A 17961-nucleotide genomic window follows, 5' to 3' on the forward strand; every position below is an offset into this window, starting at 1 on the left:
TGCACTTTACTTCTCTGCGAAATTAATTACGGCCCTTCCCCGCTATCAATTACGGAGGAATCAGCCTTTCCTAGGGAGAGGAGAAATAATCAAAAGGCTTTTCAGGCTGGGGGGGACCTCGGACCGCCGAGCACATAATGCGGCGAGGGGACTGCCGCGCTTCTGGCCGCTGGTTTCATATGCAAATAGCGAGCTGCCTCCAAGTTATCATTATGGTTTTATTTTTTTTTTCCCTCTCATTTTTTTTTTTTTCTGTAACGTTATTATCGTGTCGGGGTTTTAATAGCCACATGCTCTCTCCTTCCCTTTCAGCGAGGTTTCCTTGGCGATCAGCCACGCCGCTTCTTCCCCGGGCGCGCTGCCTCCCTCCCAAGCGCCTGCCCCACGTCCATGTTAATTTCGCCCTATGGAAATGAAAGCGGCCCGGCCGGGCAGCTGATATTAAAGCGATCCCCCGGCCCCGGGGCTCGCCCTCCCCGCTCCTCGCAGCAGTCGTGCCTCCGCATGAGCGTGGCGGAGCCGTGAAACCGCCCCCCAACCCCATTCCATCCCAGCCCCCCCGGAGCCCCCGAGCCTCTTTCATGCTTGTGAGATGCTGGGGAGGCAGCGGTGCATTTGCTTGTGCGGAGCACACCGCCTGCAAGCGGTTGCCTTGGCAGAAAGGTGCAGCTTTCTGATGTTCTTTTGTCTGATAACTAATTCAAGTTAATGCGATCTTTATGTAAAGCTAACAGCGGATAATTGTCTATTTTCTCGCCAACAATCTCCATCACAATCACTTATCTGGAAACCTGCGGTTGTATTAATCGTTATATTCCCCGAGATAAGCGTCTCTCGAATTATCAGTAAACACTGGAGGGAAATTAAACAAACTCCAGAGCCACTTAAGTTTGCTCGGCAGCTTTTAACCCCCTCTCTCTGGGGGTTGGGAAACCCCAAACCCACCCCAGCACAAGAAGGGCGGTGGTGGTGTGTGTGAACCAGTGGAGAAGGGCCTGAAAATTGGGATAAAACTGAAAAGCCGAGTCCAGCTCAATGTGCCTTCCCTTCCAGGTGCCCGTGTTGCAGAGGCAGGCACACACCTTACACAGAGGCAGGAAAACCACCTTAAGGGTGATGGCTTTTAGGAGCCCCCAGGACCTTGGTGGCAATTCTTGTAAATCCTGTAATTTAATGTATTAAGTCGCTACGGGGGAAAGACGAGCAGCTCGGAGAGATTAAGCAAAAGTCGCGTGGCTTTAGGTCTGCTCTACGAGGAGGAGAGAGTTCCTGCTTCCTTCTGAGAATCACCGTATTAGCACAATTATTGGCAATATTTATACTAGAGAGTGATCTGAATCCCAGGAGGATCACAGAGAGCGCGAGAGAGCGAAACTACTGTGGGAATATGTTTTACTGCTCAGATCCCATCAGTTCCGTTAGGTGTAAAGAAATTACAGCAAATAGTTCTGGAAACCCCTTCAGGGAAAACGTACTTGTACGACAAAGATTTTTGTCTTTTTGAGATGAAGTCAAAACATCAGTGTCAAATGAAATTCATTTTCGGGGCGCTGCCGTGTGTGTGTGTTTACTTGAGTACCGGGGTGGGGTGGGGTGGGGTGGGTAAAAAAAAAGCCCAAACCATGACATTTCAGTGGGGAATCTGGGCCAGCAGAGAGTTTGCAGCTTTCCAGTGCTTCTGGGCACCCAGACTGAAAAACATCGCAGTCCCGCCCGCCTGGTGCGGTGCGGGCTAAGAGCTCTCTTTGCATTTGTAGGAGGGTTTTTTTCACGTCGAAAGCGCTTTATGAACATTAACTAATTAACGCTAGCACTTAGTTACGGAGCAGGCAACAAGGAATTTCAAAACTCGCCTCTGTGATGAGATTTATTTGTTGTCGTTCTATGATTTTTTTGTAAGCAAACTTTGATTTGCAGAGGTTTCCGCTGGATCTGCTGCCGTCTTAGCCGGGGAAGATGAAGTCTGGGATGAGACAAAAAAATCCCTAGGCTCAACCCCCCCCAAACCACACCACAACCAAACACAAACCAAACAAAATAAAGCAAGTAAACACGCAAACCTCCTGTTATTAATTTGTGTGTTAAGGCAGACTATTTTCCAAACACGATCAGTTTGTCATTAAAAAAAGATTTTTTTTAATAAAAATCCTTTAGCTGCTTCAATTCTCGAGCCATTTCTCTTGCTCTAAAAGTTCCCAGGGTAGCTTTTTCTTATGGCATTTGAGAATCATCCCACTTCATCTCTCACCTGAATCTTGTCATCTGTGCCATCTTGAAGTGATCTGTGAACAATGCTGGTCCCTTGGACAGCCCAAGCTGGTCAATCAGGCAGAACAGACTATGCAAATGGAATGGAAAGGCGAAGCGATGGAGAACAGTGGCCCCCATTGTCTTGGGCATTTCAAAGCGAAGCCCAGCTGCAGCAGGCGTTGCTGTCTCGGACCCTTGGTTGCTACTCTAATGTCATCATTGCAAAACATCACATTTTGAGAACTCTACAGTTTGAATGCATGAGCAGCCCTCCGCAAAGATTTCACTTTGCCGTGACATCTTCCGGAGTTACCAAAAAAAAGAAAAAAATAATAAAAAATATAATAAAATAGTAAGGAGGGGGGAGAAAGGGGGGAAAAAAAAAAGCACAACCCAACAACTGGGGACTGGGATCCCAGCCACACTGCCTGCTCACATCCTTCAGCCTCTTTCCCTGCGCTCCTCATGACTGCGGTGCAGCTGACACACAGCGCCTTTCGCAGCCTTTTGAGGAACGCCTTGTCTTTCTCGTTGTTTTTAGAGTCGAATTGGACGATGATTTAAGTTGAATTTAACTTATTTTCTGTCGGGTCTCTTTCAGGCACCTTAACGCCGAGGAAACATCGCTGTGAGCAGGCAGTGAAGTATTTATTCACAATCGCTTCTAAAACTTCCCATACGCGGGGCTCTAAAAGAGCAAGGCAGTGTCTTCCTGAGTGATTAAACTGACAACTAAACTGAGTATTTACGGATTAGGAGTTTTTCTTTAATACTCAGTTTGTTAATACACTCATGTACTTGCCATTCCTAAATATTGCTGCCAGCCCAGCTTCACATTAACTTCCTAGCACTGGTCCCAAAGTTCCTCTCCTCATAAGAAATGAACTTTCACTGCAGTAAAGCTGAGGGCTGTCGATGATTAATGTGCATTTTCAAGTGACTAAAGAACTGCCCATGTTTCTCTTATCGTTCATTTTCATTTTCTTTTGTCTGTAGGTGACGCTTGTGATCACCATGTGGTGAGCAGAAGAAACTCCCCTCTCTTCCACCCTCATGTCAGGAACCTGCGCTCAAGGAGCGAAGGTTTGTGGCACCGATATCTTAACATTTTGGCTGTTACCTTTCCCTCCTTTCCACCTCTTATCTCATAGGAATTGGTGAATCCAAAACTTCTCCAACAACAGCCTCACTACAGCCAGTCTGCAGAGGTGGATAGCACCATAGCCAGCCTCAGATGCTGCTTAGCTCATAGATGGAGTGGTCACTTATTTTAGTGGTCACCTTTGAGTGTGGACTATGATTAGCATTCATCCAGGAACAGAGAAGAAAGTTTCATCGAACTAAGAGAGCTGAGCTAAGTAACTCTTAATTGTGTTCTTAGTAGGACCAAGAATAATTCAGTGTTTCTTTTGCACTCCTCAAACTGGCTCTTTTCCTTTTGCTGGGGTAATATATTCTGTAACAACATTTTGTAAATTACAAAGGAAGCAAAGGATGGAATTATTTAAAATTAAATAATCATCCACTGTGATTTGGTTAGCTTCCTGAATTTAAGTTTGCCTGTTTCAGAATGCAGTGTATTGGTAATAAGGAAAAGATGAGAGTAACACACAAAAGCAAAGTGAGGTTGAAGTGAATTGGGCAAATAAATTACTCCAGAGATATCATTTTGTCTTCTGGCTGGAAGTTTCCTTCCCCTCAGCAAAGAGAATTTTCCAAGGGCAAGTACCGCGTTAAAAGAAAACCACTTTCCTACTACATCAGCCTTGGGGTCAAATGAGTTAACAGCAGGAACTCCAACTTCTACCTGCTTTGTGCAGATGTTTCAATAGAAATGCTATGCACCCTGCCCACCAGGTATTAGTTAGCAGATGCATCCAAGAGCCTTTCCCCTATCACTTCACCACCCTAAAATTTTACCTATTAAACAAAATCTATGTCCTGGGAGGGTTTGGACGTGTTTCAGTCTAAACCCTGTTTGGGGCCTCTTACTTGGTAACTTGAATGCAGAAAACCAGATTAAAAGCAAGGTTTGTGCAGCTAATGTCCACACAGAGGGCTACAACAATGCACATAGCCAGGGACCAAAAGCCCTGTCGCTGTAAATGGGTGCATCTCCATCTCAATCTCCGTTAAAGTATGTCCAGAAAGAGATTGTGAAGAAGGAGGATACAGTGGCTTTCAAAGAGAATCAACTGCTCTGTACATCTCCTGTGGAGGAGTTGCCATGGGGCTACACAGAGGTAGGATACACTGTGGATACCGCAGCTCCCACTCAGTGGTGGGATCGATGATTTTTACCAGGGCCCAAACCATGGGAAGAGGATGGGGGGCCACAAGGTCATCCTACCACCCTAGAAACAGACATGTCCCTCTCCCAGAGCAGGCCTTTTCCCAATCCGTATTGCCAGCTGGACCTCACCCCTTCTCAGCATCTTGCTGGCCTCACACCTCAGGGCGGAGAGCCCAGAGGTGGGTTAGGAGCCCACACTCAGGTCAGCTGTCCTTCCACAGTACCAACAAACTTCCCATCACCACAGGTTAATGGACTAGGCTCTGACGGGAGGAAATGTCCCCAAAACTATGTGTTGGGCAGGGCATCAGGATAACCAGGGACAATTTCCTTTCCCAGTGGCCTCAAGTCCCCCTGCCAATGTGAGCTAATTGGAAACAAGAGCTTCTCCCCCCTTGAGGAGCTGAACTTCGCTTTTCTCTCACAGCAGGAACTTCTGCACCTTCCCCCTACCAGCTCCAGCCCTGGTACATTCAGCCACAGTTATCTCTGCTAGTGCACTGACTGTATTTTTCATGTTTATTATCATCCAACCCAGTGTAGTGCCATCTGGCACATGCACACATGAGGGGAAGAAAACCGTATATTCAGCAAATGGAGCATACAGGGTTTAGGTTTTGTTTTGTCTTTTTTTTTTTTTTTTTTCTTATTCTTCCAGTTTCTGTTTAAAATTATGCAGAAGGGGTAGCTGAGCAATTTACTCTCATGAAAAATGATCAGAAACCCCGGCTATGAAACTAAAAATCATAGGATAGCAGTGACTTCAGGAAGGGATAGGAACATCCCTTCTGTTGAAATGTAGTTTCTTCTTTTTCTCCTTCTGTATCTCATTTTGCCTCATGCTCAAATAAGGAACAGAATTACTTTAAAATGTTTGTGTTAACTCTTTACCCAGGATTTGTTCTGGCCTTTCAAATCACTGTTTTACTGTAAGATGCACGTGAAACAAGTAACAAACCACACTCCTCCGAAGCTCTGGGGCACTGTAAGCCACACAACAGTCCTCGGGATCTTTGATATTTTCTCTGGTACAATAAAAATGAATGGAAAAATTAATCTGAAGAGTGGATGTAAAAATGCACATAGTAGTTTCAGTGAAAGCTAGCAACTAAAGCATCGCCATCTTATTTCAAAGATAGTTTTGTAACAGAGTATTATAATTAAAGTGTTTTTCTTCCCTGATAATTCATGCACTGTAAGATTATCAGTGGAGGTGCGTGTGGAAAAAGTACAGCACAATATGTTGTATTACTTGATTAATTTTCTTTCAATTTTTACTTTAATTTTGTCTAATTACTGTATTGTGATCTAAGTCAGCAATCTTAAATTAACTATCAGCTTAACTTTTGGATAAACACTACAAATGCATGATAATGGTGAAATTTATATTCCTGACGGTTATTGTGTAGTGGCTACACCATGGAAAAGCAAACCTTCAGATATTTTAACTCCATTTGCATGTGTAACATTGTATTGTCCCTGTTTAATTTTTCAGAGTAGAATGCTCTGCTATATCCAAACTGTAAAAATAGTTATTAAAAAACCCACCCTGTTTGAGGTAGGGTTGTGGGTGTTTTTTTTTTTCCCCTAAATTGAACCATAGCTTTGATGAAAATGTGAAAGAAAATAGCTCTTGGGACTAAATTGTCATGTACTCAGATTTCTTCAGAAAAACAACTTGTTGTTTTATGGATACACAGGCAGAGAAGTAAGCTGTTCCCTGATCCTTCTAAAATAAAGACATTTCAGTGCAATTGATACTGTTATATTGAGCTAGATTCTGGTGTCACCTCTGTTTGAAATTCAATATAACCTCTGCTCAAGCCCTGATCCAAGACTAAGTGGTGTCACTCTAATGACGTCAAGTGGGCTTTGGATCAAGGCCTTTTACACCACTGTGCCTCATGCCACTAGGCTTAGAAAGGCTATTTTTACTACATCTTTCTGAATGAATTAGAAATGCTTGAACAGAGATGCAGAGATGCTTATGGTTACTTTTTATGGCAATACTTTTCATCTGAAATATTTCTTACAAATACAATTTGATAGCAGAATAAAAATTTACACTTTCCAGTACATTTCCACTCAGCTTTGATTTTTGGGTGAATTGCACTTTACTTTTACATGCATGTGTTCATTGCCTTATTTCTGGCAACAGAGCATTGCAATTTTTATGTAAATAACAAGCGAAAAGAGAATCTATTGTAAAATACAATGTATGACAAATTCATTGAAACAAGCAAAATAATTTAAATAATGGTTATTCAGTAAATGTCAGGAAAACAATCCCACACCTTCGCTGATCGAGGCTGCTATGTAACTTGGAAGAAAGCTATCAAGAGGGACTCTTTATGCAGTAATATATGGAACCTATTCCAGTTGTTAAGCACATAATTAGAAATTCAGCAAGTCTTACCAAAGAGGGTCATAAACAACCACAATTAAAAACTCAAATCTCTCTTTGCTTTATATGGCAATGTATACAGAAAAAAAAAGTGTTTGTTTTTTTAGGGTGATGACTCAGATTAGCTCAAATTAAACTTAAGTTCAGCTCTCAGAGCTGCAAAGTGAAGTGGGCAAAACTTTGCTGCTTCACATTAGAGGTTGTTTTACTTACAAACGGGTACAATTGCTTTTAAGCATCTCCAATAAAAGAACTATGAAAAGAAATCAAAGTGGAAGAAACAGTCAGAATGCTACAAGTATAATGCAAATCCTTATGTGTCGGTAAATATTAACAGGTAACAAAGCCAACCTAAATCTATCCACCACTTTGCTTTGTCCTATATGCACTGAGCAGGTTGCTTTATAACAAAATCTTGCCATAAATTACCTTAGTTTTCAGAGTTTAGAGTGTTTCCATATATATTATTAATTCAAACATCCAGAATCAATATAGTCTGGTTAGATGATCTGTAATTAATAAAATATTAACCATCATCAAACAGGAGCAGAATGGTATTTCCATGTATTGAAATTGTCTTGTGCCACTTACGTGAACTGAAATAGCAGAATGGACTTGCCTTGTCAAACCACATCTGGGAAGACAATACATGGGGAAAGAAACCTCATCATAATTAAGTGTCCCATCTATATTATCATGTTAGAGTTAGGCCACTAAATAGTGGGTAAGCAAAGCAATGTTTCTTCGAAAATTTTAAGGAATTTAAATGCTTGAAAACATTTTCCACCTCACTTATTTTCAATGTCAAAGTTAGCTCCCGATTTCCTTATTTATTCTTCTAACTCTCCTGAAGTGGTCTTCAAAATTCATAAGTGTGGATTTATTGTAAACTTCGTTGTTGCAGCTTCACTGTGGTTGTTCTGATCATTTCAGGACAAACGTGACAGTTTAAACTAATGTCTGAACATCTATTGTGCTAGTGCTGTTTCCTGGTTATCTAGTTATTATTTATTTCCTGTTTGTTCTATTGTTTCTTGCCTTACAGAGACTCCTGTTCACTCTGATAAAATTCCTTATAACATGGCTGCAGCACCAAGGGTTGGGTAAAAAAGGGTCCTCCGCACGATAACACAAAGAGCATATAAAGAATCCATCACAGCAGTCAGTAGTATAATGCAATTTATTTTCACTAGACATCCTCTTCGCTACCGGATTAGTCACTTCACTAATGAGCAAATGACCCATAACTCACAGGAGTGGGAACTTAATGTTCAAGTCTTTCCTTCACCAGTGCAGATGCACTGCAGAATGCTCACCATTCTACAATCACTTAATATTTATGACTCCTTCCCATCTTTCTTGGGCATTTCATATGCCGCTAGAGTTTCAGGTGGCTGCAAAAAATGCAGGCAAAACAGATACTGGGCTTTATACTTTTCATAGTTCCAGAAAAGATCAATTGAATATGCTTCTTGCATCTGGATTCCACCAGTAGCCCACAAGCAGACAGCGAATCAGTTTTAAAAAGTGATCACTGTACATGCTAATACACTCAAGATACTATTTTCTACCACTATACAGTAGGCATATTTCAAATTTATTGTCCAGATCTCACTTTAGCTTGACTTAAAGTTTTGAGAGAATTTATCAGGTCATTCACTGTATGAATGCAGCTTATGTTCCTGTGCTAGGAAAAGCTGACACTAAAATCTTGCTTTGAAATGTGTTTTTTTCCCCCTCTTTAAATTCACTTATTGACTGTATGCATTTACAGAGCCCAGAATTCTGAGTCTATGATTATTGTTAGTAACTCTGAGTTCAGAATGAAATTCAATTGAAAGTATATAATATTAAAAATTTTGAAGTTGATGGATCAACCTGTGCGACCAGAGAAGCAAAAATGGAAGCCAGAGTACTTTCTGTGCCTCATTTAGTAAAGAATGAGGACAAGATTTCCATACCTATCATTATTTTTAAAATTTTAAAGAAAATTCTAGGACTCATTTTGTATGTTTAATCCAGAAATATTCCTATTGTCTATATTCCTAGAGACAAAATAACTTTTATACTTGACTATAGAGCTGAAACTTTTCTACTGAAATCCCCAAAATAAGTTTACTGCCAGCTTTATACCCAGCAGATCACAGAAAATTGACCTGCCTGGCACAACGAACCCCATGGTAATTAGAAGGATTCTAAGCCTTTAGAATATTCTAAGCCTTTACTCATTTACGTATAAGGCCAGACAACAAAATTGGTTTTGTTTTCTCAAATCCTAAGTAAGATCCTGGACCAAATCCTACTGAAGTCAGCTGTATTCTTTTCTACCGATTACCATAGATCTGAAATCAGGATGTACCTGCAATTCTCCTTTGTTGTTCTGCATCAGTGATGATTTTGTGCAAAACCTTGGATAAAGTGTTGCCAATGGCTCTCAGGATAGAATTAGCTGAGCAGTAAAATAGAACAATTGACTCACTGCTGTATTATGTATCGCATTTTATTGATATAGCAAGTTCTACAGGTGTTAGGTCTCTGAATGCCTCTGATCTTTCCTGAATTAATTCCCGTTTCAAATAAAAAAGCTGTGGTTAAACTGGACTATACGTTAGAAACATGTTTAATTTGGAGAACTTTCAAGGATGAAAAATCCACCGTACCATTCAGTAGACAATGTCAGTGGATAGTTGCCATCACCATTAACCATTTATGCCTTTTCTTTAGTCAGATTTTTTCTAGCTTGAAGTTCCAAGTGCAGTGTAATGTGTATTCCTTTGTCTGCTAGACTAAAGAGTCCTCTACAGCCATCCTCCTGCTCCTATATAGGTATGTGATCACACCAACCCTTAACCTATGCTTTAATATTATTTATCTAGACTGAATACCTTCTCTTTCTCCTACATACGCTGCCAATAATGCTTTCCAGTCTTTTATCCATGCTGCTTGCTCTCCTCTGAAATCTTTCCAGCATCCTCTAGATTTATGGCAAGGTGTTCTCAAGCAGCTTTATAGAACTAAGACTATTTCAAACATGGAGCGGTGGCTTGTGTTAAGTTCTTATCAGAATGATATTAGTCATACAGGCGTCAGAAATAAATAGCAACAGCTGGGAAAAAAGTGACATATCAGCTGGTACTTCAGGATTAGAGCTTTGGGGAGAGGGGTAAAATTTCATTTTAATGAGAAAACAAAAAAATATTTGTGCTTTCAGCACTTACAAATGTCAGCCTCTTCATTTAGGTTTTTAAATATAGCTGTAGAAGTCTGACAAGAAGTGCAATTTCATAGCCTAGAAAACCCCTCCTTTTATTTATTAGTAAATGTGTTTAACAACCTAAAATTTTCCATGTTGCTTTGGGCGAGGACATCATTATTCATATTGGTCTTGGAAGGCTGCCTAATGTTTGTGTCCAATGTTAAGGATATTGCAGAACCATGGTCAATGCTGTGCAAAGCTACAATCCCAATAAAGTTTACAAAATACTTGCCTGGGCAGTGAAAGTAACATGTTAAACTTTATAATAACTGCACTTTCTTTGGAAAGCTGTATTGTTATTTTTCACATGTGCTATAAGATCTCCAGTGCAACTGCTTTGTGACAATATTGTTATGCCACGTGAAAAGGCTTATAAAACTTATTTTTGGTATTCCAACTGGTTATTGACAACCAATAGACTGGTCTGTCATGCAGATATTTCATGCAATGAGTATTTGGCAATTTTCACACAATCATGCTGGTATTTTACGAAGTTGCTCTAACAAAAAAAATCCCGTCAAATTTGGAGGAGTGAATTATTCTACTTTTTTCTGTTTTGCTGAAATATGCCCTGCCAGTAAAGCAAGCAATACCCCTGTGAAACTGTGTATCTGTTAAAAAACCCACCCACCCACCCACCCAACCAATGAAATAGTTTAACGTATTATTTAAGCAAAAATGTTCAGTTGCTCAGTTTTCCCATGATTAAGTTTTTCTTTTTCTGTCAAGCTTTTTACTTCTGCTGCTGTTGGTTTTGTTCACACCTCTGTCTGTCACTGTTTCTTACACTCCTCCTGTTTTTCTCCTCTGTTTCTTTCCACCTTACCAAGTCCAGGTGATATGAGCAGAAATACAGACTCCTCTGACTACCCTGGGATTAGAACATAGGGGATTTGTGCTTTAAACAGAGGTAAGCTAGGGAACAGCTGAGGTCAGGGGTACATTGTTTGTTCAGAGAATTAAAAATGAGAGTACATGGAGCAAGAAGGCAGGACTGAAAAATAAATCCCAGCTAGAAGGAATTTCTCTGTTGTGCAACTCTAAAGCAAATATCTGAGAAAGGACTATACGTCTGTGCGGTCCCCCTGAGCCCTGGTCCTGTTAGGGTAATTTCTCCCATTTTAAAACTTCAATGCCGCACTAAAATTGTGACACGGTTTCATAAGTCAGTGCAGTGCACAGCCATTTCACCTTCCCTCATTCTCCTTCACTCTTGCAAGATGAGTCTAGGGTGCCGCGACAGCCACGAGTCAATCAAGGATGGTTCTGATTGTAAATGCCTGCATTGGTATAAATGACAGTGCTGAAGGAGATTATATTCAGAGCCACATACATGCTGCAGAGGTCCCACCTTGAGATTAGCCTAAAATACCACCCAGATCTCTAGGTCCCTCCCAATTAGCACAGCCAGGCAATCTTCCTGGCACTACAGAGGCAAAGACATATTTTTAGCTCAGTGCTGTGCTCTCTCCCCTGAACTCTTGGAGCCCCGCTGAGCCAATGGAGTCCCAATCAGTGGGCTAGCTCTGATGCTGCCCCTTCACAAAATTGCCTGTAAAACCAGTTCTGCAAAGGGATCTGTAATGAGCTCAGCAGCTTGGGGCTTTCAGTAAACTGCCGTGGTGAAGTGAGTTCATAGCTGAAATACCAGTCCTTTTATTCAACGGTAGCACATCAATTAGCAGTTTAACAGGCAGAAGAAAGATACAGTGAGTATTCATTTAATATTAGGCTGATCATAGTCTGCATTTTGTGCTGATGCTGGCAAGTTTTCCACATTTTGGTAGTTGAGGAGAGATTATTTTCCTGATTTTATTTCTCCGTTTCCCATGCTACAAAGAACCTGCCTGCTAAGTTCTCTTGCAACGTATAGCATCAAAATGTACAGACTGGTGAATAAGAAGTTAAAACAATTCTAACAGATATAGCAACTAATGAAGAAAAGAAAAAAAAAATGTCATAAGATCCTGTAGGATTAATATATGATTTGTGATATTGTTGTTATGCTTGCAGTTTATTACTCTCAGACAGCATTAAGCATTAATGATTTGCATTATACAGGAAACACTTGTGAGTTAATCAGTGCCTCAAGTTCTTCAGCGGTTCCACTCTTTCTTTCTTCCTGTCTTTCAAAGAGCTGATTTTATTACTTAATTAGTTCCTCTGGTCAAGGACTATGGACCTAAGTGTCGTCAAAGTTAGCAGAAAGAAACATCTGTCCACTCAGACGGGTTTTCTCCCATCAGCAATAGGGACAGAGAAACAGTTCATGGTAAACAGTATGTTCATCAAATGATGAGCTATTATTTAACAAACCAATTGGAACAGTTTAGATTTTTTTTTGTATTTTGCTGTTATTTATAAGCATTCAAGAAATATTTGCTGGGAACATATTTCAGCCAATTTCAGCCTGTTGCACATTGGATCTGTGCCTTCACTATTCATGCTTGCATCTCTCCCAGAACTAGTGCCCCAAGTCACAAGGGATAGTTTCTTGTCCATTACCGGTGAGTGGAATTAGTAAATAGTAGGATAGAATTATGATTTAATTTCTATTTTCTCACTCAGAAATAAAAACATTAGAAGGCAAGCACAAGCCTACCTAACTCAAGCTTATTATGTGATATTGGAAGTTCAAGATTCCTGGGACCTTGATTCCCTTAGAAAAAGAGAAGATTTTTTAAAAGCCGGCGGTGATAAAGAATTTTTCAGCCTTTAAGTATTTTTTCTGATGTGCTGTTCCTAGGATTCTGTGATGTGAAGTCACAAGGTTAGGACAGGTTTAATATTCATTCTCACTCATCAGTAATGCAAAAAGTCTTACTCTCAAGTATGTCTTTGCTCTATTCTCAGGTAGAAAAAGAACAAAACAGTTTAGAACTTTCTGCTATCACTGCTCTTCAATATACCTTCACAGTCACTGCTTTTTCCGTTATCTTACAACTTATACTATATTTTGGAGATCAACTTCAGTTCTCCTGACATCTGCCACATGACAGAATGCTGACACATTTTTCTGCTGAGTACCCCCCAACAGTCTCTATTATAGCCCATCAGTTGGTTTTACTGGGCAGTACAAGCATCTCTGCGTCTCTGCCAAGTGCTGGGGCTCCCTCTAAATGCAGCTTGTTATCTCCACCTCATTCACCTTTCAATAGTTTAGATTTTGAACAAACACTGCTGTATTTCTCATAGTCCAACTTATTTATGTTTTCTGAGACTAAAATAGTCATCAGGGCAGAGTGCTTTGTTTTCATTTATTACATGCCTATTACTCTGATAGCTTTGTTTTTTGTGTTTTTCGAAACTCGTCTCTCGCAGTTGCTTCACCTATCTGACCCATTCTTCAGTCCATGTGTCTCGCCCCTCGTGTGTAGGCCACCTATGAAGTCAAACCTTTTCTCGCTGTGCCTTCAAGGATCTGCATTGCTGGGCTCCTGCTTTTCCCCCAACCTCCCTGCTAAGACTGGTCAGAATGATTGTCATGCAACGTTTTTCCATCAAAATACATTCTTTTTTCATTTTGGTGAGGATGACTGAGTTATAACCTTGGAAACCGTCAGAATGTAAAACTGCTGCCAAATGCCATGTCTGCTTCCACTCATTGTACCCATTGCCTCCTTCCTTCTTTGCTCCCCAGTGGATGCCAGATCCAATATTCATTTTATCTTCCTTCTTCATGAAAACCTATGCTCAGCATCCCAGACCAGGCTTTATACCAGGGATATTATTACCCAGATGCTTGAAGTACTTCACTCTGTGTTTTTCTCTAGTTCTCCTCCATTTTAAGAGGAACAACTAAGGAGCAACAGCTGAGAAAGCAGTCAAAGTCTCATAGATAGGACTCACCATTCAGGTTTTTATTAGACCCAGGGTCGCTATGCTCTTTTTCCCCTCCAATTCAGCCTTAATGCTATTCTGGGAAAGGAGCACATTATAACTTCTTTGGGCTTTTCTGGCATGTCTTCCACATTTTTGAGTCACTAAAATATTAATAGATGTTATAAATTATAGAAAATAAAATATAAAATATAATAATATAAACAGACAAAAATGGCATCTACTAATGCAAGTAGCTGCATGTGATACATATATGTAAGTTCTCCTACACAATGGCATGATCGGATCTTTGTTTGCTCCTCAAGCCTCCTGGGAGGGGTTCTGAGGGAATTCGTGATTATGAAAATGATGCCCACACAGTTTTGTTGGTTATGCATAAATGCAGAGCTACCAAGGCTTTACTTGGTGCTTGGTAGGATCTTTGCTTCATGTTGCTGTTCCTCACTGCACTCCCTCCCAACTAAAATAATATATTAATATAGTCACAAAATGAATTACAGTGGGTCCAGTCTCCGCTTCATGGACAGGCAACAGGAATAGCTGCGTGGAATCCCAGGCCAGGGATTAGTGTTGAGGTGATCACAGCAAAATTCACCCCATTTGGGAAGGACCTATGCCTTGCATCCTCAAAAGTCTGGTGCTGGCTGCACTGTTGAGGTTCAGAAAAACACTTGCTACCCAGTGTGGATCCTTCTACATTTTCTGATCTGGGAAAGATACAGCTAGGCCCTTGCAAGAGCATCCCTATCAAGAGCCTCCCCACCACAGTTCCAGCTGAGACAATGAGGAGCAGCTCCACAAGACTTCTCTCCTGCTGTTGTATCGACAGGCGAACAAGAAGCAGTGACAAATGCTTAAGGCCACAGGGCCACAGGCACATGATCCTCTTGTGGGTACTCGGCACAGCTTTCTCGTTCTCTGCTGCCCAGAAATGAAGGCAATAAGTGGGCTTGGCTGACGGAGGCAGTGGCCAGGCAGTGGTCAGGCATCGAGGGAAATTTCTTTACATAGTCAAGATACTGTATGTAGTTACAGGTATGCAGCTGTTGTGCTGTTAGAGAGTGCATGGCTTCATTTTGTAGCTTATTCATGATTTTAGAGGGGGCTTTAAATAATATATGATGTGAGAGAAGAAAACCTGATGTTATTCCTGAGAATTCTGTGGTTTAAAGATGAATGGGATAATTCTTTTATCAAGCAGACTTGATCTTACTGTGTAACTGTTTCTGGGAAAAACTGAGAGAACAAGTAGTCTTTCCATCTGAGATATACTATGTCCATGAGCCTGAATTATACATAGGAAAATGAGTATTTTGCTTTCCCAAGTGTTTGTGAAAAATCAGCAGAAAAGGGAAATTAAGATTTTAAATTAATCTAAATATTTAAAGTCAGAGTTTAAACAAAAAATCAGCTTCTGTACTCCTCAGTTGTTGCTCCTGGAGTCTTCCCATCACATGTTTTATTTTTCAGAGTTGTATGTCTTCAAAGTTTCAAGGAAATGTATTAACCATGTGCCCCACCTCAGTGACTGTTTGTATTCTTCCTGATATGTTATCTTGTAAATATGACCAGGTCTAACAATCTTCTGTATTACAGCCAGCAAAAACTCCATTAACATCCAAAGATCTGCATAGGTGGAAAATTTGACTCATGGATATTTAAGACATTTTTGTATTTTTTCAAAGCCTTTATAGGGTCTTTGGCATTATTGTACATGTGTAGCATAGCACAATATTAGTAGGAGTTACATACTTAGCAACACTATGAAAGACATTTAAAACTGTCAATACTCTTGAAATTATGATACCACTTCCTTTGACATTGATACAGAGTGCATTTATCTTCCCTTTTGTATTTGTATAAACTTGTCAACACCTGATCTGGAATAGGAAAACCTGCAATGCATCTTTTTTAGTTTGTAGGTAGGAAACCTCTCTATACAGCAATGAAAATGGGAAAGTGTACACTGTAAGGCTAATACAATCCCATTTCAAGAAGATTTCAGTGAAAAATAAAAAGTAACTTTGCATTAAATGTATTTGCTTAACAGAAGTAAAAAATAATTGTCATCAGGTTGTTGTACTGCAGATAAAAGGAGATACTACCTCATCTGGACATTGGCAGTGTTTCTTTACTCATCACAAGTCTGTTGTCAGTTTTCAGAACATATATTACAATAAGTGTTCTGTAATGGCATCACAAATACTGTGTGAATACAGCACTAGTGTGAATGCAATAGCCAGTGAAATTCTTGAAGCCACCGAGTAAAGGTAAAAGCTATTTTTGTTTTAGACTGAGAAGCAATCAGAGTCTAAACACTCCTTTCCAGTGACTGTCAACTAATACTTTAGACAATATCCTGGTGTGTTCGAGACTATTTTTTCTCTACTCCTCAGTAATTGTTGAAAACACTGTGTGCCTCACTATGCTGCCTGAGTTTGTTAGGTACCCAAAGTTAGCTCTCAGCACCTTTAGAAACCCTGAGCCTGGAAATCTTGATTAATCTCTTGCTTGAGATACTTTGTGATCTAAATGTATTCAAACAAATCTAAATACCGCCAAAGTCCTGGAAGAGCAATTTCCTTTCTCTCTTAAAAATAAGCAAAAACATTTTTTCCAGGACTGTCCGCTCCTCAGTGAGAACCTAATCACGATGCTGAAGTCCTTCATCTTCTTGTTGACACTCTTACTGGGAACCACGTAGTGGTGCTCCTCTTCCAGCATCAGCCACATAGATCCGCCCACTGAGATGACCCAAGGGTCTGATATAAGGGGGCTACCTTGTTGGTGCGGAATGTTCAGACCTTGTCAGGGTCACTGATCCCCATGGGAGCACTGCAGGAAAAGGAGAAAGCACACTTTTGCCTGTGTTTCCGAATGAATATTGTTTAAATGTTTCTTTCTTTTTTTTTTTTTTTTTTTGTTTGTGTTGTGTGAACCAAAGGGGTCTTCTTCATTGACTTTTGGCTATCACTCCACCAAAATCCACTGGATATTCTCAAACCAAGCAGACTGAGGTGGCTCATGTGCAGTGTAGAGCTGAGCGCTGCTGCCAGCAGAAGTGTTGAGCAGCTCAGACAGACTCCTGCTCCTGCAGCAGCCCTGGGCAGCTGCCTTTGCAGCACACATCTCCCGGACACTGATGTTTTTTTAACACTTCATCACAACTATGCCCTGTGCTGCAGAAATCCAATGTTTTTTTTTCCCAGAATTCTGTGGTCAGTCAAATTTACCAGAACTGAATTGGTAAGAGAAGTCAAAGACTACACGAAGGGCTTCAATAAGTATATAGATGATGAAAGGAAGTTTAAGGAAAATGTGGGCCCTGCTGAAGGAGAAGGGGGAGCTGTTGAGGCAGGACATGAGGTATTGCATGCCCTGTCTGCCTCAGTCTTTACTGAGAGACTGGCTTGCAGGAATCCCAGAGAGCAGGGGGAAATGCTGGAAAGATGTACCCTTGGTGGAAAAGGATCAGGTCATGGAGTACCTAAGCAAACTGGATGTACATAAGTGAATGGAGCCTGATGAGATGTATCCATGAGTGCTGAGGGAGCTGGCAGCTGTCGTTGTGACGCCTTTCTCGATGATGTTTGATCAATCATGGTGGCTGGGAGAAGTTCACAAAGACTGGAAAAAAGAAAACATCACTCTAATGTTCAAGAATTCACCATCAGCAGATTTGCAGATGACACAAAACTGGCACGGTGGCTGATATGCCCAAGGGTTGTGCTGTCACCCAGAGCCACCTCGACAGGTTGAAGAAACGGGCTGACAGGAGCCTCATGAAGTTGAACAAAGTGAAGTGGAAAGTCCTGCACGTGAGGAAGAACAAACCCAGGCATCAGTACACGCTACCCAAATGGAAAATAGGTCTGCAGAAAAAGACCTAGGGGTCCTGTTGGACACTAAGTTGAACCT

General features: G+C 40.8%; 1 protein-coding gene across 1 annotated transcript in view; it reads left to right on the forward strand.

The window, feature by feature from the left end:
• Positions 1-17553, forward strand: part of LOC128851278 (uncharacterized) — a 400971-nt gene extending 383418 nt beyond the window's left edge. Inside the window, exons 2-3 of the mRNA XM_054059110.1 lie at positions 3247-3333; positions 16988-17553. Of these exons, the coding sequence (XP_053915085.1) occupies positions 3247-3333; positions 16988-17553 (653 nt within the window). The remainder of the gene's footprint in view (positions 1-3246; positions 3334-16987) is intronic.
• The last annotated feature ends 408 nt before the right edge of the window (positions 17554-17961 follow it).

This window comes from Cuculus canorus, chromosome 1, assembly GCF_017976375.1.
Source record: "Cuculus canorus isolate bCucCan1 chromosome 1, bCucCan1.pri, whole genome shotgun sequence".
Lineage (NCBI taxonomy): Eukaryota > Metazoa > Chordata > Aves > Cuculiformes > Cuculidae > Cuculus > Cuculus canorus.